At 38.9% G+C, this 26,137-nt stretch overlaps 1 protein-coding gene across 2 annotated transcripts in view; it reads right to left on the bottom strand.

The window, feature by feature from the left end:
- The window catches only part of LOC139976196 (chloride channel protein 2-like), a 50,303-nt gene that overhangs the window by 8,366 nt on the left and 15,800 nt on the right, over positions 1 to 26,137 (bottom strand). Inside the window, exons 3-21 of one of the 2 annotated variants that reach the window (XM_071984706.1) lie at positions 25,993 to 26,124; positions 23,503 to 23,631; positions 22,032 to 22,165; positions 21,102 to 21,179; positions 17,888 to 18,092; positions 17,381 to 17,465; positions 16,650 to 16,751; positions 16,082 to 16,166; positions 14,542 to 14,670; positions 13,592 to 13,772; positions 12,472 to 12,569; positions 11,878 to 11,993; positions 9,005 to 9,138; positions 6,679 to 6,866; positions 5,907 to 5,958; positions 5,177 to 5,196; positions 3,979 to 4,056; positions 2,626 to 2,661; positions 29 to 133 (exon numbers count right to left, since the gene is read on the bottom strand). In XM_071984706.1, coding sequence (XP_071840807.1) covers positions 29 to 133; positions 2,626 to 2,661; positions 3,979 to 4,056; positions 5,177 to 5,196; positions 5,907 to 5,958; positions 6,679 to 6,866; positions 9,005 to 9,138; positions 11,878 to 11,993; positions 12,472 to 12,569; positions 13,592 to 13,772; positions 14,542 to 14,670; positions 16,082 to 16,166; positions 16,650 to 16,751; positions 17,381 to 17,465; positions 17,888 to 18,092; positions 21,102 to 21,179; positions 22,032 to 22,165; positions 23,503 to 23,631; positions 25,993 to 26,124 — 2,087 coding nt within the window. The remainder of the gene's footprint in view (positions 1 to 28; positions 134 to 2,625; positions 2,662 to 3,978; positions 4,057 to 5,176; positions 5,197 to 5,906; positions 5,959 to 6,678; positions 6,867 to 9,004; positions 9,139 to 11,877; positions 11,994 to 12,471; positions 12,570 to 13,591; positions 13,773 to 14,541; positions 14,671 to 16,081; positions 16,167 to 16,649; positions 16,752 to 17,380; positions 17,466 to 17,887; positions 18,093 to 21,101; positions 21,180 to 22,031; positions 22,166 to 23,502; positions 23,632 to 25,992; positions 26,125 to 26,137) is intronic. The other variant, XM_071984707.1, reaches the window with a different exon arrangement.

The raw sequence follows: 26,137 nt of genomic DNA, 5'->3' as shown, positions 1-26,137 counted from the left end.
AAATATAACCTTTAAAGAACAGACTCACCTTATGAAGTGATGTTCTCTCAACCAGTTGAAAGGGAGCCGGATCAATATGGCTGTCCTTCAGATCCAACTGGTCTTTTAATTCTTCAGCTTCCCATGCTTCTTGCTGATTGGTTTAAGAAAAGCAAGCAATTGAATCATTACTCCAACATGTGGTTAGGTGTGATAATTAAAGGTTATGTTATGTAAAAGCTAGAGCCCAAAGTGAATAACCAGTTATTACGGTGTGTGTACAACAAAGTGAAGAATGAGCGATTGCTGTATTCGTGTAACATAAGATTGCTTGTACTTTAGTTGCCATAACCCTATCAGCAGAGCTGTTACTGAATGTTGTAATGTGATAACATATAGTGCATGTAATAAACTTTTACAAGTGAGCTACAGGTAATATACCCTACCAGTGGAGTTGTGATTACAGAATGCTGTAATCATGAAATATAGGGCAAGTAAAATACCATATTGGTTATGCTGTTATTGCATGCTGTAATGTGATTACCTACAGTGCATGTAACATACCATTACAAGTAGAGCTGTTACTGAATGCAGTAATGTGATTACCTACAGTGCATGTAACATACCATTACAAGTAGAGCTGTTACTGAATGCTGCAATATGATAACCTACAGTGTATGTAACATACCATTACAAGTATAGCTGTTACTGAATGCTGTAATGCGATTACATACAGTGCATGTAACATACCATTACAAGTAGAGCTGTTACTGAATCCTGTAATGTGATTACATACAGTGCATGTAACATACCATTACAAGTATAGCTGTTAGTGAATGCTGTAGTGTGATAACCTACAGTACATGTAACATACCATTACAAGTAGAGCTGTTACTGAATGTTGTAATGCGATTACATACAGTGCATGTAACATACCATTACAAGTAGAGCTGTTACTGAATCCTGTAATGTGATTACATACAGTGCTGGTAACATACCATTACAAGTATAGCTGTTAGTGAATGCTGTAGTGTGATAACCTACAGTACATGTAACATACCATTACAAGTAGAGCTGTTACTGAATGCTGTAATGCGATTACAAACAGTGCATGTAAAAATACCCTACCAGTGGAGATGTAATTACCTACAAAATTGTGCATGTAACATACCTAATTAAGAGGAGCCACTTAAATTGTTTTTGTTACTTTAGGGCGTATATACCAATTTTAGGGGAGGGTACCAAGGGTTTCCAAAGTAATTAAGTTTATTTCAAGATTCATTGCACCATGTGGTACAGAGTGTTAATCAGGGCTCTAATATAACTTATCCTTTTCCCAAAGTCTGTTCATTATTTAATAATCCAAATGTGATTATTACACCAGTGCTCTGGCCATCTGCCTCTCACCATACTGTCCAGAAAATGCCATGAAATGTAACCAGGAAAGAGAAAGCAAACAAATTTAAAGATGGAGGTAACCATTACACAGGTCTCTGACAAAACCAACGTTACATGACGTTTGGGTTTTCCCACAAAAGTAACGACAAACTGGCTCAAACTTTTACCTTGGTAAATTGTTTTAATGTTTGTTTAAAGTAATTAGTTTTGCCATGTTTAGATAACCAGATCAAGACCATAATCAGATACACATTACTTGGAATGTAAGTGTAACGTGATCTGTATAAGACCTTTCCTTGTTGAAATGCTAACTTGAAATGCTAACTTCAGCCCAGAATTCAATATGCAAATTTATCATAATCTTGGGTACATCTGCTATATAAAGGATAAATCCCAACACTAATGTGATTCTGCTTTTGTGCTTAAATGTAAACATTTTTTTGAAGCGATTAAACCGGTAGTCCTCAAAATTTTAGGCCCCAGACTCAAGATCTTTCATGAGAACTAAGCTGCGACCCACTTGACACACCCCCTGCGGAATGGATGTTCAGAATGTATGGAAGCTCTGTACTTGTTTTTACATCTCAGAAATGCAGCAACCCACCAAAACAGCGGTCACAACTCATATTTGGTTGGTCCGACAGACCATCGGTTTAAAATATCACTTATATGCGCTAAATTAAGACATTTGTATCCATGTCTTTGAATGAACGCACAGTCAACTGTTCCAGTCACTATGTATTTAAAGAACAGCTCTCAGTTTATGGGTGGGGATTAGCCATGGTTGACCCTGCCTTACTGCATTGTTCATTTCATGTACCTCTTCAGGTCAATGAGCTGACACATTATAGTGTTGCTTCTGTTGTAGCAGCAGAATTTTCTGAGGAAGTGCTGTTTAGACACTAGGTATCATATATCACTTGACATACTGAAAGGTATCATAAGCTAATCATGGCCTGAAATAAATTTAATATGATGGAATATGCATATTCATATTCTGGGGATTTCTCAATTCTAATCTGCCTCCTCTCTATTGTCTAGAAACAGAGAACTGAGAAACAAGTGTTCAGTTTGTCGGCATGGAATGGTACATGAAATGAAACATCAACAGTATAGCTGTTCAACTATGAATAAACATAGGCATGAACATGAATATACATATTCATAAAACATATTCATAAAACATAAATAAACAGTGCATGAGTCGTCATCAATGTCTTATACCCATCCTCCAATCCTTTCACTCACCTCTTCGACAGTCATATCTTCAAATTCTCCAAACGGCTGCAAAATATCAAACGGAACAATGCAATGAAATGCAGCAGGTGCGATCAAACCTTCAAAGTGCCTCAAGTGGAATAAAATGCTACTTTTGGCAGTCACAACAAAAATGATTATATTGATTTTATATACAAACAACAAATCATTTTTTCCTTTATACTTGAACAGACCAGAGGCGATTATGCAGAGGGAAGCCGTAGAGGGAGACATTCAAGAAACATAGGGCAGCAGGATTAAAAATAAGAAAGATAGGAGGAAAGTCAAAAGCGGGGAAAATGTAACATATCCATAAATATCTATAACACCATTAAGCTTCTTAAAGAACTGAATATGCTAGATTTAACCATATGAATGTTGCTGCTTTTGGCCACATTACCGTAGGGAAAAAAAATGCAGACAAGAATCTAATGCTCTATGCAAGTATTTTATAGTGAAAGCATTGACTAGTGTTGAGACTACAAAGCACCAAAAATGAAAAAAAAAGGAAGGAAGGAGGGAAAGAAACTTGGTGCTTGCTCTAGAGTCTAGACTAACATATTATTCCCAGTTTGTATATCATAGCTAGGGCTCTGTTTTAACAATGCTGCTGTTTTTATTTTACATGTGGAATGTTTTTATGATAAATCTCATGTCTCAACACCAGATAGTTTTATAACCAAAAAAAAAAACACAGATGAAGATCCTGGTAATTATTTTGACCTGGGACATTTTTCAAATTGTCAAGATACTACAGAAGTTCAATGCAAACAAAGGGACGAACCACCACTTTTGTCATGGGGGGAGGGGGGGAGTGGGGGTGCGTGCTAAGGTGTAATGTTGTCCGTAGAGAGATCTTTAGATGCAAGAGAGTGCTACATATTGCTGCTTTAACAGGTTGTACAGTACAGTATACATGATATATATATTAATGTACTACACACTAGGAGTTTTTTTAGCAATATTCTGTCACTCAGGACTGAAGCCCACCCCCTCTTAATTTTATTCTTGACTGGGAGGGCGGGCGGAAGAAGTGAAACCGTCTAAGATGTATCCAAGGTTGGCCCCTGCACACACACAAAAAAGAATTTACACTGGAAAAACATAAAACCTGAAAAGAAAACTGACAGTCTAAAAACTCTCACTCCTAAAACCAAGTTTTTTTTGGTTGTTTTTTTTTGGCGGCCATTTCTCGTGTTCATGATGCTGTACTATTCACTACATAAAAGTGGATCAGGCAGTTTTCATTTACCTCTTGAAGCTTCACAAATTATGTATTCATGTGCACTACATTTTACTACATAGACAAAGGAAAGAAACCAGTTAACGCTCTCTAAAACTCACCAGTTTATAGCGTTTACCCGAGCTAGAGTCACTACGGTTACTGGTAGTGGAAGCCGAGTTGATAGTGTCGTAGTGGTCCTACCGACATGCAGGAGTAGGAGGTAGGCAGGAGGGAGTGGAGCCATGCAGAGGAGGTGCAGGTGATAAAGAGAGGGAAAAAAACAAAGCAAAGAAAAGCATCTAACAATCAAACTAATGGGAAAACATGAGGTGCTCTACAGTGACCAGAAATTGGTGCACAAAATGCTGTAAATATCTTCTTCTTTTTTTTGGGGGGGGGGGGGGGGGAATGCCCACTGATTCATCCAATTGTATAATTGTGTATTAAATAGTTTATGCTTGAAGTAAGTCTAAATTTGACAGCTCTATGCCTGCTCACTGTGTCTAAAAATTGTAGCTTTTTCTTTGCATTATCTGAGTAGCACCACTTTACTGACTGCCAGGATGTATGTGCGCAATAATTCATGCACTTTGGCTTGCAACAGGATCCGTCGCCATTACTTCATTGTGTAAAAGTAAGTTGGCCTGACGGTTCGATCCTAGCAGGATCTTCTTCAGAGGCTAAATTTTCATTACTTCATTAACGCATTGAACTCCGCTCTCCTCTTTAGCGTCTCTACCTATCTGAACCTTGTCTGCAAATTAGGATTAAAAACTAACAGATCCAACCAAACCAGCATTAATAAAATTCATACATTTTGCTCAGCTATTTTTTTTTTCTTTTCTATTCCGGTTCTTAACCTAAAACTACAGCAGAATAATTAGAAAGGGGAAGCAAGCAGTAGGAGGAAGCGAGACCAGGAAAAAAGACAATAATTTAGATTCCCTTCCCCCTCTCCCTCTCCCTCCCCCTTCCCACCCCCTCCTTCCCATCCCATTTCCATGTTTTCAACACCCCCTTTTACATTGCATTTAAAAGCCAAAATAAACTAACTGCTTGTTTTTCTTCTTTACTATTACTACGCATGATTTCAAACGACAAGTAAAATAACAAAGTAATCTTTGTTTTCTACTTTAAATGTTACTTTTTTTCTGATCAACCCTGTCTGCAGCAATGATAAACAAAATAATCCACATTCCAGGCATAATGCAATGTGCAGTTAATAAAACACTGAAAGCAAAGTGGGGAAAAAAATAGCCACAAAGTGCAAGACAAAAAGAGATAATAAACATTGCTACAATTGAAAATAGCTCTTACCTCTGTTTCTCTTGGTGTTTCTGTGAAGGGAGAATAATAAAAAAGAAAGGAATGTTAACGATTGTTAACGAGTACATCTAGCAATATCAAATTAATATGGATGATGTTGTGGTACAATTTCAGTGTTGCTATGTTGTCGTCCAGTTAAAGATCCACATTAATGATGCAATGCTATTAAGATGTTAACTGTTTGCATCACTTCATGAAAACCACACAATTTTATAAATGTTTTTGTCATGCATATTCATGAATGTCTGAAGAAAATGGAAAGTAGGTGACATCACCGTGGGTAACTGGGCATAAGTTGTCGTTGTTTTAAATTATTTATTATTATGTTAAAATCCATAACCCACAGAGGAAGATTATTGTTCTTACAAGACAAAATGCTCTGTATTTTACTCAAAATGTACCACATTCCAAGCATAATATTATGTAAGTTTAGTAACTGTGCTTGTCATACATATCAAGCATGATGACATTCAAGGCCACCTGCCATATTCTATTCCATGGAGTTATGGACAAATCATTGAGAGAAGGATTTCAACTAACGACGTAGAATATTTTGAATTTTCCTAATGAAGTCCTGCCATCTGTTGTCAGTGTATTTCTCCTGTCAGAGGTCTTCAGTAGATTATGGAAGTGGCTTTAGGGAATGAAAGGCCGATTATAAATCTTGAAATTAAAAGTCACAAACATCAGTTAATATATTAAATAACAAACGTCAACTTACTGTCTTCAACTGGAGATATCGTTATTCCTCCACCCTCAGTATTACCATCGGACTGTGAAACAAACACACACAGACAATGTAATCACTTTCAGTGACCTTATTCTAATCCAGATAGTGTTTAAATTCATCTAAATGATGACAACAGGAGATTTTGTACCTGTCTATGGAAGGACACTATTGTTGTTTAACCTACATATATTTAATGTCATACCTATCAAAGGGAGGAAACTATTATAGTTGTATAACCTACTGTACATTTAATGCCATAACTGTCTATGAAAGCCCTCTGTTATAAGTATAATAGCATAACTGCACTATATTTAATGCCATACCTTTCTATGGAAGGACCCTATTATAGTTGTATTACTTACACTTTGTATAATGCCATACCAGTCTATGGAAGGACACCAGTGTTATATAACTTGCACTATATACTGTCTATGGAAGGCCACTATTGTTGTATAACCTACACTTCATGTGATGCTATACCAGTCTATGGAAGGCCACTATTGTCGTATAACCTAACTAATATTCAATGCCATACCTGTCTATGGAAGGACACTATTGTCGGATAACCTAAGATACATATAATGCCATACCAGTCTATGGAAGGCTACTATTGTTGTATAACCTACCGTACATTATATTTAATGCCATACCTGTCTATGGAAGGCCCTCTGTTATAGTATAATAGTATAAGCTACACTACCTTTAATGCCATACCAGTCTATGGAAGGACATTGTATAACCTACACATTATGTGATGCCATACCTGTCTATGGAAGGATACTATTGTTGCATTTTGTCCCATTGCCCTCATAACTCTGTCCTCCTCATCTGCTCCTCTTTCTCTCATCTTCCTCTCTGTGACAACTATTAACCTTCGAGCTCTCCCAATCTTTTTCTCCAGTAAGTACTCTAATTCTCCCCTCTGCATGGATCCCAGTAAAACCATGTTTTCTGTCGACAAAAGAAAGAAATCTTAGATGCCAAAGTAGAGAAACAACAGGGCATCAGTCACCTAAATAAAGAGTTGGGACCACATAGTAAAACTTCTCAAAGAGTATGGAAACTAGAATCAAACTAGAATGAAAACCTAGAGAAACAACAGGAAAGCAGTCACCTACAGTAGATAAAGAGTTGGGAGACCACATAGTAACACTTCTCAAAGAGTATGAAAACTAGAAATGAAAACTAGAATGAAAACCTAGAGAAACAACAGGAAAGCAGTCACCTAAATTAAGACTTGGGACCACATAGTAAAACTTCTCAAAGAGTATGGAAACTAGAATGAAAACCTAGAGAAACAACAGGAAAGCAGTCACCTAGATAAAGAGTTGGGACCACATAGTAAAACTTTTCAAAGAGTATGGAAACTAGAATGAAACCTAGAGAAACAACAGGAAAGCAGTCACCTAGATAAAGAGTTGGGACCACATAGTAAAACTTCTCAAAGAGTATGTAAACTAGAATGAAAACCTAGAGAAACAACAGGAAAGCAGTCACCTAGAAAAAGAGTTGGGACCACATAGTAAAACTTCTCAAAGAGTATGTAAACTAGAATGAAAACCTAGAGAAACAACAGGAAAGCAGTCACCTAGAAAAAGAGTTGGGACCACATAGTAAAACTTCTCAAAGAGTATGGAAACTAGAATGAAAACCTAGAGAAACAACAGGAAAGCAGTCACCTCGAAAAAGAGTTGGGACCACATAGTAAAACTTCTCAAAGAGTATGGAAACTAGAATGAAAACCTAGAGAAACAACAGGAAAGCAGTCACCTAGAAAAAGAGTTGGGACCACATAGTAAAACTTCTCAAAGAGTATGTAAACTAGAATGAAAACCTAGAGAAACAACAGGAAAGCAGTCACCTCGAAAAAGAGTTGGGACCACATAGTAAAACTTCTCAAAGAGTATGTAAACTAGAATGAAAACCTAGAGAAACAACAGGAAAGCAGTCACCTAGAAAAAGAGTTGGGACCACATAGTAAAACTTCTCAAAGAGTATGGAAACTAGATTGAAAACCTAGAGAAACAACAGGAAAGCAGTCACCTCGAAAAAGAGTTGGGACCACATAGTAAAACTTCTCAAAGAGTATGTAAACTAGAATGAAAACCTAGAGAAACAACAGGAAAGCAGTCACCTAGAAAAAGAGTTGGGACCACATAGTAAAACTTCTCAAAGAGTATGGAAACTAGAATGAAAACCTAGAGAAACAACAGGAAAGCAGTCACCTCGAAAAAGAGTTGGGACCACATAGTAAAACTTCTCAAAGAGTATGGAAACTAGAATGAAAACCTAGAGAAACAACAGGAAAGCAGTCACCTAGAAAAAGAGTTGGGACCACATAGTAAAACTTCTCAAAGAGTATGTAAACTAGAATGAAAACCTAGAGAAACAACAGGAAAGCAGTCACCTCGAAAAAGAGTTGGGACCACATAGTAAAACTTCTCAACAAGTATGAAAACTAGAATAAAACCTAGAGCAACAACAGGAAAGCAGTCACCTAGATAAAGAGTTGGGACCACATAGTAAACTTCTCAAAGAGTATGGAAACTAGAATGAAAACCTAGAGAAACAACAGGAAAGCAGTCACCTAAATAAAGAGTTGGGACCACATAGTAAAACTTCTCAAAGAGTATGGAAACTAGAATGAAACCTAGAGAAACAACAGGAAAGCAGTCACCTAGATAAAGAGTTGGGACCACATAGTAAACTTCTCAAAGAGTATGGAAACTAGAATGAAAACCTAGAGAAACAACAGGAAAGCAGTCACCTAGAAAAAGAGTTGGGACCACATAGTAAAACTTCTCAACAAGTATGAAAACTAGAATAAAACCTAGAGCAACAACAGGAAAGCAGTCACCTAGATAAAGAGTTGGGACCACATAGTAAACTTCTCAAAGAGTATGGAAACTAGAATGAAAACCTAGAGAAACAACAGGAGAGCAGTCACCTAGAAAAAGAGTTGGGACCACATAGTAAAACTTTTCAAAGAGTATGAAAACTAGAACTAACAACCTGCACTCAGGTTACTTGCAACATTATTTAAGTTCTCTCCAAAATAAAAAAAAATACATTTATTTATTGATAGTCACCTGGTGAGTCGACTAATGGATACGAGCTGTGTTCTGATCCGTCTAGTAAATCTTTCAAATCCTTGTATGTTGACAGCCACGATATAAATTTCACATTTTTCACCATGATCTGCTCGACGAATATATCATATGTTCTGCGAAGGAAAAGACAAGTGTTTCTCTATTAATACCCAACCACAGCTTCATTCATAATTCATCCTGGATTCTTTGTCTGGTGCACAGCACATTACGAATGTGTCACATTGGTATTCTCTGTGTATGTTAACTTTCACATTGTTTTTTTTTTTAATATGATGACACTTAACAGAATAATCCAGAAAGGTCTATATTCATTTATTGGTCACTCTCCAAGGAGGGAACATGACAACAGAAAAGAATGTGCCTTTCTGGTTCACAAGTTGAAGGAAATCTCAATTATCGTTGCTCCTGAACTTATCAAAGATTGTCAACCTATTTCTGACATCATGACCTCACTTTCTTCCATGACACACAACTCAGCTGGAATGCCCATCCCCATACCCCAGCCCTGTAGGCCGTACCCCAGCCCTGTAGGTCAACTAAACCACAAGCTGGAATGCCCTTCCCCATTCCCCAGCCCTGTAGGCCGTACCCCAACCCTGTAGGTTAACTAAACCACAAGCTGGAATGCCCTTCCCCATTCCCCAGCCCTGTAGGCCGTACCCCAGCCCTGTAGGTTAACTAAACCACAAGCTGGAATGCCCTTCCCCATTCCCCAGCCCTGAAGGCCGTACCCCAACCCTGTAGGTTAACTAAACCACAAGCTGGAATGCCCTTCCCCATTCCCCAGCCCTGTAGGCCGTACCCCAGCCCTGTAGGTTAACTAAACCACAAGCTGGAATGCCCTTCCCCGTACCCCAGCCCTGAAGGCCGTACCCCAGCCCTGTAGGTTAACTAAACCACAAGCTGGAATGCCCTTCCCCGTACCCCAGCCCTGAAGGCCGTACCCCAGCCCTGTAGGTTAACTAAACCACAAGCTGGAATGCCCTTCCCCGTACCCCAGCCCTGAAGGCCGTACCCCAGCCCTGTAGGTTAACTAAACCACAAGCTGGAATGCCCTTCCCCATTCCCCAGCCCTGAAGGCCGTACCCCAACCCTGTAGGTTAACTAAACCACAAGCTGGAATGCCCTTCCCCGTACCCCAGCCCTGTAGGCCGTACCCCAACCCTGTAGGTTAACTGAACCACAAGCTGGAATGCCCTTCCCCGTACCCCAGCCCTGTAGGCCGTACCCCAACCCTGTAGGTCAACTAAACCACAAGCTGGAATGCCCTTCCCCGTACCCCAGCCCTGAAGGCCGTACCCCAACCCTGTAGGTCAACTGAACCACAAGCTGGAATGCCCTTCCCCATTCCCCAGCCCTGAAGGCCGTACCCCAACCCTGTAGGTCAACTGAACCACAAGCTGGAATGCCCTTCCCCATTCCCCAGCCCTGAAGGCCGTACCCCAGCCCTGTAGGTCAACTAAACCACAAGCTGGAATGCCCTTCCCCGTACCCCAACCCTGAAGGCCGTACCCCAGCCCTGTAGGTCAACTAAATCACAAGCTGGAATGCCCTTCCCCGTACCCCAGCCCTGAAGGCCGTACCCCAGCCCTGTAGGTTAACTAAACCACAAGCTGGAATGCCCTTCCCCGTACCCCAACCCTGAAGGCCGTACCCCAGCCCTGTAGGTCAACTAAACCACAAGCTGGAATGCCCTTCCCCGTACCCCAGCCCTGAAGGCCGTACCCCAGCCCTGTAGGTTAACTAAACCACAAGCTGGAATGCCCTTCCCCGTACCCCAGCCCTGAAGGCCGTACCCCAGCCCTGTAGGTTAACTAAACCACAAGCTGGAATGCCCTTCCCCGTACCCCAGCCCTGAAGGCCGTACCCCAGCCCTGTAGGTTAACTAAACCACAAGCTGGAATGCCCTTCCCCATTCCCCAGCCCTGAAGGCCGTACCCCGGCCCTGTAGGTTAACTAAACCACAAGCTGGAATGCCCTTCCCATTCCCAGCCCTGTAGGCCGTACCCCAGCCCTGTAGGTCAACTAAACCACAAGCTGGAATGCCCTTCCCTGTACCCCAGCCCTGAAGGCCGTACCCCAGGCCTGTAGGTTAACTAAACCACAAGCTGGAATGCCCTTCCCATTCCCAGCCCTGTAGGCCGTACCCCAGCCCTGTAGGTCAACTAAACCACAAGCTGGAATGCCCTTCCCTGTACCCCAGCCCTGAAGGCCGTACCCCAGGCCTGTAGGTTAACTAAACCACAAGCTGGAATGCCCTTCCCCATTCCCAGCCCTGTAGGCCGTACCCCAGCCCTGTAGGTCAACTAAACCACAAGCTGGAATGCCCTTCCCCATTCCCCAGCCCTGAAGGCCGTACCCCGGCCCTGTAGGTTAACTAAACCACAAGCTGGAATGCCCTTCCCATTCCCAGCCCTGTAGGCCGTACCCCAGCCCCGTAGGTCAACTAAACCACAAGCTGGAATGCCCTTCCCTGTACCCCAGCCCTGTAGGCCGTACCCCAGCCCTGTAGGTTAACTAAACCACAAGCTGGCATGCCCTTCCTCATTCCCCAGCCCTGTAGGCCGTACCCCAGCCCTGTAGGTCAACTAAACCACAAGCTGGAATGCCCTTCCCCATTCCTCAGTCCTGTAGGTCTACTAACCTCAAGGTTCTTGAACATACAAAATGAAAGATTAATAAATTTTACACTAAAGAAAGAAGTTGTAGTTATTTGGAAGCCACTGGCATAAGAACAAATCTTTAAGTTCGACACAAAATGCTGCTTTACACAACTGCTGTGCCCACTGATGCAACATGTCATCCTTGGACGAGAAAAGGAATCTTTTTCTGTGATATCGAAAGAGACTTACGCTGAGCCGGCATGGCTGATATCTGGCAGGTAAGGAAGCTTTTTAATTTTGATGATACTGTCGTAAAATGACGGCTGCAAGAGTTGTGATATGGCGTTGGCAATAAGTACTGCAATCTGGAATAGTGAAAAAAGAAACCGGCATCAGCACCTATCAGACATGGTGTTGAAGGACAGAGGGATATGAGGCTGGGCAGGTGGAAGGGGCAGGCGGGGAGGGGTAAATGAGAAAGATGAATTATCCTTTCAGAACTGGTGGATTACTTCTTTTAGTTGTCAATGTTGCGACACAGTCACACAACTTTGGCCTCATAGCAGACTATAGGGTTCCATTTATATAAGTTTGTTTGTATGTATATATATACATATACATCATTTTTCAGAAAGAGTACGTAACTTATTTCTGGTTCCTCTGCTTCCATACGACATCAGTTATTTTCTACTCTTCATTTTTGTTGACTGTATTTGCTCCTGTAAACAATTTTGTATTTTCCTCATATCTGATATATATTGAGTTTTCCAATGGAATGTAGAGAAGCAAACTTGATAACTGTGATGGCCTACATTGATTAGGAATAATTAAAAGTACACTTACCATAACTGGTAAAATATGAGTAATCTGCCCCGTTAACTCGAATACTATGACTGACGTTGATATAGTGTGAGTGACAGACCCTGAAAGAGCAGCCGCACCTAAGAAAGGAAATCCAAAAAGTACAGTTAAAACAGTTTCATCAAATTTTCAATTCTTCAAATTTTCTTTTAATTCTTCACTTCAATTTTCTGTTTTAGTGTCATCATCTTGAAGGAAGTCTCATTCATTAGCAAGAGAATCTTGAGTGGAAGTACCTGCTTCTTGTTTATGCAGACAAAAAAATGTATTTTCTTACATCAACGAATCCTGACAAAATGGATCACCGTTGCCATGTTTTAACAGTTGTTCCTCACTTAAAACTTAGAGATCATGAGGTTCATGTTGTTAAAGGGAGAGAGTATCAATGTACATAAAGGAGGTCGCCATCCCACATTCCCAAAAATTCACCTGGAAAGCTGCTGTATAATCCCTGAGAAGGAAGTTCATTTTCCTATACATGTAATACATACAGGTTATTGAATTAATGGTTGGCAGGGTATTCAGCATGGTCAGGGTAGTCAGTGTGGTCAGGGTAGTCAGCATAGTCGGGGTGGTCAGTGTGGTTGGGGCTGTTGGGGAAGTCTGGGTGGTTGGGTAGTCGGGGTGGTCAGTGTGGTTGGAGCTGTCGGGGGGGGGAAGTCTGGGTGGTTCGGTAGTCGGGTGGTCAGTGTGGTTGGAGAAGTCAGTACGACTGGGTGATCAGGATGGTTAGTGTGGTCAGATCAGTGTGGTCAGATTAGTCAGCCTGGTCGGGTGGTCAGTGTGGTTGGGTGCCGTCTGGGAAGTCTTGGTGGTTGGGGCGGTAATAGGAGTCTGGGTAGTCAATGTGCTCGGGGTAGTCAATGTGGTTGGGGCCATCTGGGTGGTTGGGTGATTAGGATGGTCAGTGTGGTTGGGGCCGTTGGTGAAGTCTGGGTGGTTGGGTAGTCTAGGTAGTCAGTGTGGTAGGGGAAGTCAGTGTGGTATGGGTGGTCGAGATGGTGTGTGTGATTGGGGTAGTCAGGGTGGACAGGGGGTAGTCAAGGTGGTTGGTAGGACTGATACTATCATCAATCAAAATTAAAGTATTTTTAAAACTCACCAACTACTGCATATCCTCCCGGTATAACTAAATTTAAATCATCTCCATTTGGAATACCTCGTGGAAACCAGGCTGCCATGCTCTCACCTACCAGCCGTCCAAACGCAGCACCGATGGTGAAGACTGGCATGAATACTCCAGTTGGCACCGGGAGTGTCACCGCTAAAGCGGTCATCCAAAACTAGAGACAAATTAACAATTTTAGTATCAAACATACATCGTGGTCATAAGATATCTGCTTGCTAGACACAAAAATAATTTAACTTCCAACTGTCAACATTCGAATTCACCTATTTAGTGCAACATCGTCGATTTGTGTGTGTGAAATTAAACAGAGTAGACTGTAGTTAAATAAAATAATAAAAATAAAATTACGTCTAACACTGAATAGAGCTAAATGTACCCAATAAATTCACCTTTTGTAATTTTTTCCTACCTTCTCTTTTCACACGGAAACTCTGCAGCAAATCTAGTTAATAAGTACAGCATTACTATGGTTGTTAACCGGAGCATAATGTCCACTTGATATATACAAAGTACTTGTAAGTGTGGCCCAGGGGAGGGGCTGATATATACAAAGTACTTGTAAGTGTGGCCCAGGGGAGGGGCTGATATATACAAAGTACTTGTAAGTGTGGCCCAGGGGAGGGGCTGATATATACAAAGTACTTGTAAGTGTGGCCCAGGGGAGGGGCTGATATATACAAAGTACTTGTAAGTGGGGCCCAGGGGAGGGAATGATATATACAAAGAGCTGTAACTGTGGAACTCAAAGATGAATAAAACAGACATAAATATAAGGTTATTAAGATTTCAATCGGCGATATCCCCATAATTGGAGGACATGGTCTCTACCCCCCCCCCCCAAATGTATTACAGCAAAGGTTTGATCAAGTCAATTTCTGTCCCTGGAAAATTACTTTAAAACTTTTTCTACAATGTTTAATTACCTCCATAATGATAAATACGACCAGTGTGATGTAAACGTTGGGTCTGTGCCACGGCTTTAACCCATCTTCGGGAGCGCCTCCCAAGGTCGTGTTACTGAATAATTCATTAATCTGCTCTTTGGCCGTCAGCTACAGAGAAGATAAAAATATGGTTGAAAATTAAAAACCAGAAAACCAACAGGCTTAGTGATTCCTTGCCTTCTAAGCTTACATATGGATAGAGCAACTAAAGAAAATTCGTACTCAAGTCAAGTACCAGAACATCAGAAAAGAGTTCCAGATAACTTGACCATTGCAAAGGTACTATCCTTCTGATGTTGACGAAAGCTAACAGTCATTAGTGGAAGTGGAAAACCATCTGAGCCACTTTAAAAGAGCAAAGGTCAAATCCTGTGACAACCAGTCACATAGAAAAGGAAAGGGTTTGTGAGCTTACAAGGTTTCAGACTTTGACCACTGTTGACCTCAAATGACCTTCAACATCCATAGAAAACAATTGAGTTTCTTCTACTCAATATGGTGCATCCACATACTATATGAAGTTCATCCATCATACAGTTTTTGTGTTATCATGTTTACAAGGTTTTCAGACTTTGACCTCTGTTGACCTAAAACGGCCTTTGACCTCCACAGAAAACAATATGATTCTTCTACTTGATAAGGTGCATCCATGTGACTATGTATGGAGTTCATCCAACCTCTACTTTGTGAGTTATTGTGTTTTATAGTTTTCTGACTTTGACCTCTGTTGGCCTCAAATGACCTTCCACCTCAACATAAAAATATGAGTTTCTTATACTCATTATGGTGCATCCACAAACCAAATACGCAGTTCAACCACTTTATGGCTTTGAGTTATTGTGTTGACAAGGTTTTCCGACTTGTCCTCAAATGACCTTTGAACTCTGAAAGAAACAAAAGCGTTCTTCTACTCTGTAAGGTGCATCCACATGCCAAATATGAAGTTCCCCCCGCTATATGTCTTTTAATTATCCTGTTAACAAGCCAAGACATCACACACACACCATCGCCATTGCATAGATTCCACCTCTGACAAGGAATCAAAACATCTCTTTACTGTTATATTGATAGAAACTGAAGGAGTAGTTCAGGATTTGATTATCAATGACCGAGATAAAATTTTGTTGAAAATTATTCAAAAGATCCAGTATCTTCTATTTTACTTTGTTATAAATTTGTTTCAGAGAAAGAAAACTTGTGAAATAGACCCATGTTTGAATTTTTTGTTAACTATCATTAACTGTGCGAACAAGTTTTGCACCTGTTGTATCGCACACACCCATCCCCACCCAACAGACCCCAAACTCATGACAAATACGACTTAATTGTCCATATCGTGATTTGGCAATGAAAGATGACAAGATTCAATGGGGACTTTACAGTTAATTTGATAGACGATCACTATCTGATTCTTAATTTCTGATCAATAACAGCATGGCATGGCATTCTCCTTCCTTCCAGTTAAACATTTCCTGGAATTTTCAAACATGATTAAATATGTCTGCGACTTGGTACTTACCTCGCCTGCCATGTACCTTCCAAGACCCAGTGGGAAAGTCATTGTAGAAACAATCAAAGCGATCAGAGTTGGATATATGAAACGACTGAGGAGAAAACAATGATGTGAAAATCCATCTATATTTAGGAAGCAATATACTACATTAACAAAAAAGCAGATTGATAAAACTTAACCACAGAAGGAAATCTAACTATAGGCTATGACTCATCTGGTCTGGTGCAAAACTTATCTGGTAGAGATTGCCAGAGGGATAACCAGGATGATTTTGTTTAACAAGAGGAACTTTAAGAGACAGTTTTTTTTTATCTAGGAAGAAATGTACTCATCATGAAACAGTGGTGACTGTAATTGGAAGATGAAGAGTCCCCTACACATGCCAACCCCTCCCCTCCTCTCCACCCCAACCCCTCCCCTTCTCTCCACCCAACCCCTCACCTTCTCTCCACCCCAACCCCTCCCCCATTTCTTCTTGTCACTTCCTGCAAAGGGAGATACAACACACTAGAACTACTGAGACTGTTAACGACTCGGCCTACTTGTAAACACATATCATGCAAGCCTCACTTACTTCTTTTCCAGAAATCGTTTCACCTTCTTCTGCCCTCTTATAAAGTCGACTATTTTCCGATGAGTGTAGACAAACAAAGCACCACCGAATCCGCAGACAATACTGAAACAGGAAAGAATGGACTCATGAGCAGTGAAACTAGCAACAATTGGGTCAATCCATGCCAAATCAACAGAGGCCTCCACGTCGACCCTCTCAGAATAAATGTAAAAGTATTTTATGTCTGATATTGCAGATATTGTGGAAGACATGTGACCACTCTTCTAATTTAGCTAATTTTGAGGAAAATATACGGTCTCAATTTTTAGTAACAAGTGATTAAAAAGGCAGAAAATGAGATGGGGCCTTTTCTGGACCTACTTTGAGTGTGCTCTATATTCACAAACAAAGGCATGTTTGGGAAGGGTGTCAGGGGGGGAGGGGAGGGGGGCGTCAAAGAGTATTAGACAGAACACATTTAATAAATACATTTGGATAGTTTCTAATGTTGGTAAACATGGTGTCCTTGTTTTTGGTTTCAATTTTTTCTTTTTGCCCAAATTCATCCTTTGAGACATGTGGCTAGACACCATATCAATTTCAGGCGATTCTGAGAGGGTCGACGTGAAGGTCTCTGTTGATTTGGCATGGATTGACCCAATTATAAAATCAGTGACATCTCAACATTTCATACAATAGATGAACAATTCTCTCAATGGTTCTTAAAAGTACCAAAAGACTGAGATCCTTACCCAATGAAAGCAAACGCAATGAGCTCTTGGACGTCGAAAGGAAAGTCGATCCTAAAGTTGGTTTTGAAAAGGGCTGTGATTGTTTCTGTGAGGGACAAACAAGAAAATGAAATCAATAAACATAAATATGCATACACATAAAAGCACTCTTCTCAACTTTTTTTATCTAAACTGATATTTTCATATACATATTATTAGCTGTTCTACTATATTTAATTTTTCAGGTCACTTACATTGTCTTGTTGATGATTTGAAGACAGCTTCTCTAATTTATTTTAATTTATTTTTAATTTATTAACTTATTTTATTTCTACGGGTAAGCTAACATATTCCAACGACACCAGTGAAGTTGAAAACTTTCCCTCTGTTCACTTTAAAAGCATCAAAACATCTACCACTCGATTTTTTGGTCACTTAAATCCTAATAACTTCATCCTCAATTTCTACTAACAAATATTTGACAATTTCATCCTAACAACAGACCATTAAATCTTTCGATATTCTAACCTTCTTCTTTATTGAAGACAGCCAGAAGACGGAACATGAATGCCCCACAGACTGCCCCAAAGAAACCCCTCCAGTAATTCCTGACAGCAAAATAGACGGATGTTACTTCAATGCTGAAGAGGACACCACCGATGGGGGCAGCAAAGTTACAAGATACACCAACAGCGCAGGCTGCTGCAAGCATCTCACTGTTCCGAGACTCATTCTGAAATCAAGAAAAGTGACATATACATATACATGTAATATATATATATTTTTAAACTGAAAAACTGTCAGAGTATGAGCTACATGGAGAAACGGCTGAGATATCCGTAAGGATACAAAATAGCAGTTTTGCTAAAGAAATGGAAGTTAAACAGCCAATAACTTGTTTATTGCATAGCTTTTAAACAATGCTAGCTCTCCTTCAGTGCATGCTCATAGATCAATATAAATATATATGAAGATCACATTTTGGGTATTTATGTAAGTAATTAATAAAGACCAACACACCAGAAAAAAAAACTTCCACTTCACGACAAGTTTCATCAACAGAGTAATTTGAATAATAATTTGATCAAAGCAATATTTCTAAGGACATTTTTCAAAACTGGAGGTTATTACTTTAATATTGTCCACTCTACATCTTGCATTTGACAGATACATACAGTAATGTGAGAAAGGAATTGGATGGATTTCAACTCAAATCTTAAATACAACTGCAGCAATTTAACCCAAATACAAGAAAGAAAAAGGAAAAGGGAAAAATAATTTTGGAAAAGAAACTGCCAAAAAATACTGCAAGCCTTTTAAAATAAATTGTCTCCAATATTTCAAACAAAACTTGTCAAAACACACTGGACTGGGTTTTTGAAAGTTCTTGTTTGGTTCAGCTTAAAGACGTGTGCTGTAAAATGGAATTAAATATGGCACTGTATGAAAGATAGGATGTTGAGGGGGCTGCAGCCAGACTGCATAGGACATGATCTTTGAGCTGCGCAGTGTCATACATTAGGTATTGCTGGTCTGCTGAGATAATCTGTTGTTTGATGTTGATTCAGCTTTGATGCAGGGGCTTAAACTTGCAGCTGCTGCAGCTTTTCTTTCGGACGCTCTGACTAAAGCAAATTTTGTCCTGGAGACATATAATCATTCAGCGACTAGAGGCTCATGCCTAAGCTGTGCCTGCTATCTGCCATCCTGGAAAATGATAGCCGATGATAAAAGACAGTTTGGGACATAGACCTCCAACTTGGAGCATTTTATATATCCGATTTGTAAGCTCTTCAAAAACTTATCGAGTAACTGGTTTCAAATATTGCGCACATGAACATGAAAATCCTCTCGGAAATTTTCTCTCTGGTGTTTTTTTCTTTTCTTGTTGTTTGCTGCTGTATGTAATTTAAAGTGTATTCACTGTAAAACAAGGGTAACTTTTTAATGAGTGGGGTGGGGAGCAGGGTGATGGGTGTACATCTCATACAATGGATACATAAAGCACCTCAAACTAACTTAAACATCAAAGCTAGTCACCGAACCAACCACACAAGCTAGGGTACCTACTGTGTATGTATATTTAATTGGCTGAAACAGAAGAAAAAGTGATCAAAATGATGAGTATTTATAGATTAATATACAAGTATCGTTCATCCATACTTCATCCCCATTATGATCATGTCATATCTTCTGTCAAAGGCAGTTCCCCCACAAAGATATTCACGCACAGAGAAAGGACTCAATCTGGACAATGGCATCGGCAAAGGTTTTGCATTTGGTGTACAATAGAATCTATTAAGGCATATTCAAGTGGCTGATATTGATTGCTTTTTGAATAAAAATAGCTGGATATTTTCTGCAACCTTGGACTCACAACCACATGCTCATTACTGTAGCTCACTCAATGTATGGGTAAGATATTAATTTTCTAATTTGTTGGTATCTTGTCTATTATGCATCTGGCAACATTAATGTGACTGATGTCATCACGGCAAGTGCGCTGAGAATGTTTTTCTTCTTTTTTATTATTATTACTTTTATTTTTATTGTTATGCACAGAGGAAAATCATATTCCTGAAAGAGAAAAGTTTCATTTTGATAAAATCCTAACTACAGGGAACCTTGACAGTTACTTAAACATCCCCAGTGTTTCACGTTACAATGATAAATCAACAAGAAGACTATAAAAACAAAGGAAAGCTTTCGAAGAAAATTTTATCATGATCACCATCAAAGAGCGCTTATTGTGATCCACCCTGGGGAATAATAGAGGGTCTAAGCCAGTCAAAATAGGTGACGTTCAATGAACCTATGCTCAAGTTAACAAGATGTTACGATGAGGTTTTACACTACCTGGGTGGAATGTATTTCTTTTTCCATATTTACATATCACCTTATCTGCCACTGGAATATCCCATTAGGGAGCACTTACCTATTCATTTCAACATGATCAAATATTTATCGCATTTTCCGCAAACTTCATCCCAATTAGACGTTATCAGATATGTTAACAGTTGCCTCACACGAAGACTTTCTTGCATTAATACATAATATTTGATTTTCGATGAAGTATCTCAATGATCAGATTTTGCATATAAACGTTGTACAGTCTAATGTAATAAACAACATAGCTTCCATCCTCATTTTTTCATCAGTGCAACGTTCCCACTGTTAAGGGAGTTAGGCAGTATCCAAACTGTATTTTGTAGTTCTATCTCAGGCCAAATTCACAGTACAGTAAGACAATGGAACAAGTCACCTGGATTATGTAGTTCTTTTTTGGGGGAAAGGGGGGGAGGGGGAAGAGGGGAGAGGGGAGTGGGGAGTGGGAAGAATCAGCTTGTCAACATTGAATGCTGTTACCTCAAAATCAATACATGGAATGGAATGCAACTTTCACAAGGATGCTAAGCTATGTGCTATAACTTTTAGGTTTTCCTAAGTTTGGTAATTTTATATTCCAGGTATTGGTTCTTTTGTACAGTGCTCTTGAGCATGTTTTATTTCATGATAACAGCACTTTAATATATGGTATTTATTGTTATTATTATTATTTTGTTCCTCTTTCGTTAGACATGTATAAATCTTCCTCCAGAATTTCCTTTCCACATGTGAATACTTCATGGCTTGGTCAGAGTGACACACCAAAGCCCAATCCGAAAGGAACATGAAGATTTTTTTGGTTTTTTTTCAGGTTGAAAAAACCACTGAATAATGAATAAATAGACCCAAATATTACCTGAAAAACCCCTCTGAAGGAGACAATGACTTTGCCCAGAAGGGTGGACACAATACTGGCAAGATGTACAAAAGGTCCCTAAAGATAGAAAAAAGACAGAAGAAAATACATGGAATCAAGAAAAAGATGATGTATTCTTACAAATATCTCTATTAATTAATTAGTTCAAACCCAGGACAGGTTAAACGTTGATCTATCAATTAGCTTTACTCTCCCTTGACCTTTTTTTTTCTTTTCTTTTTTTCCTAACCTAAGTTTGATCTCTTCACAACATTTTTGATTCGAGCGAACGTCAAAGGTTCAATTCAAATATTAACCGAAGAAGAAATGTTAAAGTGAATTTTAAAGAAATTTAGACCAATATTTTAACCTAATTTTTTTTTTTTAAAGTTAATCTTTCTGTCCCTGGTTTGCATATAATAAACAGTTTATGACAGAACAGTCATCAAAAATTCTTCAGAGTCATTTGTCCTCACATATCTAGCAATTTCCTATGTTTCTGGTCCTTCAACATAAGCTACCGACAAGCTCAAAATGAAATTGTAAATTTTGAGGAACTTAAGATCCGTCTACACATTTTCTGGCACTGAATGATTTACATTTTAAAGCTAAATCTAAAAGTTCCTATTTTTAATTGTTAAACAGTTCTCTCCAAGATGTTGTCTCAGATCCTACCAAACTAATCAGAAACTGGTGAGAAAATGCATAACATAACCTTTAAAGAAAAAAAAAGAAAACCGTGGGGATTTCTGCATTGAACTAGTCAGAAATGCCTTTTCCCTACTGTTTAATATTCAAATTTTATTATCCTGTACAGAGTTGTGTTCACTGCAAACCAGAGGGTGGAATTTTCCTTAAAAACATCTATAATATCTGCAGAATGGGGGAGGGAGCTGAACTGTTATTTTCTTACTTTAGAGGGGAACTTACTTCCTTTCCGATGGGCAGGCCACTCCCGAGAGAGGTCGCTAGGCCAATGACCTTTGACACAAGAGTGCGAAAGGTCAAATATTCTTTAAGAATGACACCTCTGAGAATAGTTTTCATTTCTGGAATGCCTGAACCTGAAAAAGAAAGAAACATTTATGGTTTTTTAGTTAATTTAAAATCATTATTATTCAAAAGATCTTTAAGTAACTGATTTTATTCCTTAAACAAGTTTACGTACTGCTGACTTATATTGAATCATGTGACTACAGCTACTGATTTACTATTTACTTTTTAGTTTCATTTATGATTGTGATAACAGTGGTACTGTACCTGTAAAACCTTCTTAAAATGAAATGGAGAGGTGAAGGGGTGGGGGGAGGTGGTGGGTGGTGGGTGGTACTTTTGACCATACTTTAATGCAGGAGACACACCGTGGATCTACTAATACGGTTTTTACACATACTGATCAGTCAGCCAAAGGGAAAAAGTTACTTGGATTATTTTTATTTAAAATTACAGTAAGAAAGACATTTTCGGGCTGGACAGGATTCAAAGTACAGAGCTTGGTACTGTACCCTGAGGTCACACTGGTTCGAATCACGTTCGTGCCAAACATTTCCTTGCCCTTCTGCTTTCACTTTTGTTCGAGACATCCAAGTCGGCCATCAATTGACCATTTTCATACTGACATTATAATTGTACAGCTTGCACTTCACACCAGAAACTAGTACAATGGTTTCCTGTGTGTATCTCGTCTGGGGCTCCCACAAAGGTACCACAAGTCCCTTAACTAATCATTACGGTAGCTTGTTGAGTAATAATTAATGACAAGAGCAAATTCTGTCCTATTTCTACATGTATACATTTACTGTAGGAAATTTGGCCAGTCCTTAGCTACAATAACTACAGTATGATTTTTCATAGGTCAACACTTTAACATGAAATGGAGAGACTGTAATGTTTCTGGGGAAAATATCAGATGATGTACATAGATACTTCTAAAAAAGAGATGCTTTACCAAAGATAGGATTTGTTTAAGAATTTTTTTAAATTCTTTTACATTTTGGGGAATTTTTTTTAGATAAAAAGATTTAATTTTCTATACTTATTATGTGCTCCAGCGACTTTGGGTGGTAGAAATGAGGAGGTGCGGTAGACCGGAATGGGCTGGTTGCCAGGAGAGCATACTGTGCTAAACCTGTTAACAAGTGGTCTACGCACGATACAGTGAGAGTGCATTTGTTGTAAGGAGACAGGGTAGTGAAGAGTGAACCATGTTTTGCAACAGTAATGTATTTCAGACTGTGTCAGAAATTGCTAATTTTTTTTCAATTTTAATGTCATGCTGTATTTACATCATTATACCTTTTGTCCAAGTGTACAGTAGGTTACAGTAGCTCTGGGAGACCTTTCATTGTATAGACAAATCCAGAGCTAAAAGAGTAAAATAAATCCGAAGTGATCTGCTTACCTATGGCATTAGCTGAGACTAAATGGACGAACCCAGCTGAGAAGACAACTAAAACAATTGGAAATCCTACCCATGCAAAGTACTGCAGGACTGGTTGTCCGTTCAACATACCGAATAACTGAACGTGAGCTGTTAAAAGAAGCAACAGGATGAAAAACAAAGGCCATTATTTGTTGAAACAAATCAGCTTTAAAGTTTATAGATGTTTAGTTCTAGCATGAAACATTATTAAACTGAAGCAACAAATCTGTATTCTACAGAAACACATTGGATTGAATATTTAATATTTTTATTCTCATTAAATTGCAGCTACAGTAATTAGGTTATTTATAAAATCGCTCATATTTCAAGAAACAAGTTGAATTTTGTGTCAGTAAATGAAAAATTATCCTGGTTCTTGTTCCAGCCTGATCTACAATTTTTTTTATTTTAAATTTGCCCAAATTCATCTCATTTGAAAAGAAGACATTGGTACTGTAGTCACTTCAAATTTGTTGGTCATGGAGTATCTTTCTGAGTTTGAACTTTCTCCGGAGGAATGTAAACAATGAATGTAAAATCAATATTTCCTTCTTTGCTACATTCTGAGCATATTTTCACAAGTTGAGTATTAATAATAAAGAGAACTTTTCTCCAGTTAATTATTACTGTTTTCTCTATCTGATTTCATTCCTTCTTGGAAAAATCCGGTCCTTCAGGTTTTTGTGAAGGTTCCGACAAATCCATTTCAGGCCAAATCAAACATTTTGGGTCAGGTGCATCCTTAACTTTTGCCACTTTAGCTTATAAAGTCTGAGATCAAAGCCGATGTGACAAAGGTTCTGGGTTAACTGGAGTTAACAATTGTTGTTGTTGTTTTTTTTTTAAACCAAATGGTATGATTTTGTGACTAACACAATTTGTATAAATGATCTTCTTCATTTGGTGACCTCTTTGAAATTTGAAATTTTGAAACTTTGAAATTTCTCAATCTCTTTGAAATTATATGAGACAGATCAAACGTCATCATACTGTGAGAAACACTTGATTAGATTTAGATGAAATTGAGAGGAAAAAAAAGGAACAAAGAATAAAACAAAATAATTAAAAACTACCTGCAAACATAATAATGAATAAATTTTATGAATACGGTTGAGAAGTTGATGCTGAAGTGACTGCTGGTCTCAGGAGGGCATACTGTAATAAAGGTAAACTGTAATACTATCTGGATGATACCTTGTCTCATATGGCAGTAGACCTCGGCAAAAATAATTAGCTGAATATTAATTCACACCTACATTTATATGGTAACTGTATCAGTAACCGCTGCTTCCAGCTACATACATGAAGTATATATACCCATGGTTTAATTCCCAGAGAAGCTGGAACAATGATATCAAATGTAACAGATACTGTATGTATGTATGCATGCTACATTATGGACATACTAAACATTACCAAACCGGAACATTTTAACCACGTACGATACTGTCAATCACTCTTTTCCACGGTTCTGGGACCAACATGTGACAGACAATTAATTCATGGTTGCTCTGTAAATAATTTTAAGTTGTAGAAGGTGTCATTCCATAATAATTGAGGACCAGAATAGCTGTGGAGGTGAGATATAGACATACAAAGAGACTATCCAAAAGTTGGACTTTTAAAGGGTTTGTCCAGTCAATATTACTTGCCAGATAACTTGGCAGATAAAGGGCATTGACCGGGGGAGCCGGTCATAGAGGGCGCACAGTGTTTAAAGGTTACCAATTCATTTTAGACACGGTAAAACAAGGTGCTAAGGTTGTGGGGAGACAGGTAAGCGAGGAGCGAAGTAAATTCAAAGCATAAACCCTAACATCTACAGTATTTAGGACTAGTAAAATCCATGTTAGGATAACACTCTGATATACACTTTTGTATTGTAAGAATGAGGCGGATGAACATGTCGGGAGAGACCAATAACTTCTGAGGGTGTTCAGTGATAAAAGGGGCTTTCAGTTCACTCCAGACTTGGCAGAACAAGAGTGAGTAGTGCTCTGGTTGTGGGGTGACAGGTAAGTGGAGAAATGTTCAAAGTATATTTGAAAGAAATCGGAAATGCCGTCAAATTGTACACGACAACCTGTACACTAAAACCTTTTGGAAGAGTCTGTCTCGGAGAGGCTTAAAATTAAGTCCAGGACATTTCCAACTGCAACTGCCTAAAAGTCTAGCCACGTCATTAGTAACTAAATCGTTATGAGGTACTCTTTATCAGAACATGAATAAACATGATTACATGAGAAGTTAAAAAGATTCTTCTATGTTGTGACACATACAGTACATACTGGTTGGCCTCTTTACACAATACAAATAAGAGAGGAATAGAAAAAAAAGAGGGGGGGGAGAGAGAGGAAGTAAGTGCATTTGAGAGGACACAAGTAAGATAAAGCCAACTGCTGATATAAATGTTGTCTACATTTTAGAGCAGAAAAATTTGTTATTGAATAATTTTTATGATTTACTCACCTATCTGGAATTTTGCTATTGTGTAATCTAAAGCATATGATAATAGAGCCATCACAACACCAAGAATGGCCAAGAAGATCCAGTCTTCTCCAATTTTCTCAAATACAAACTTTTGAGCATATAATAAATTAGCTGAAATAGAGTG

Source organism: Apostichopus japonicus, chromosome 11 (genome assembly GCF_037975245.1).
Source record: "Apostichopus japonicus isolate 1M-3 chromosome 11, ASM3797524v1, whole genome shotgun sequence".
Classification (NCBI taxonomy): domain Eukaryota; kingdom Metazoa; phylum Echinodermata; class Holothuroidea; order Aspidochirotida; family Stichopodidae; genus Apostichopus; species Apostichopus japonicus.
The sequence above is the reverse complement of the archived record's forward strand: the minus strand, read 5'-3'. Positions and strand labels throughout refer to the sequence as shown.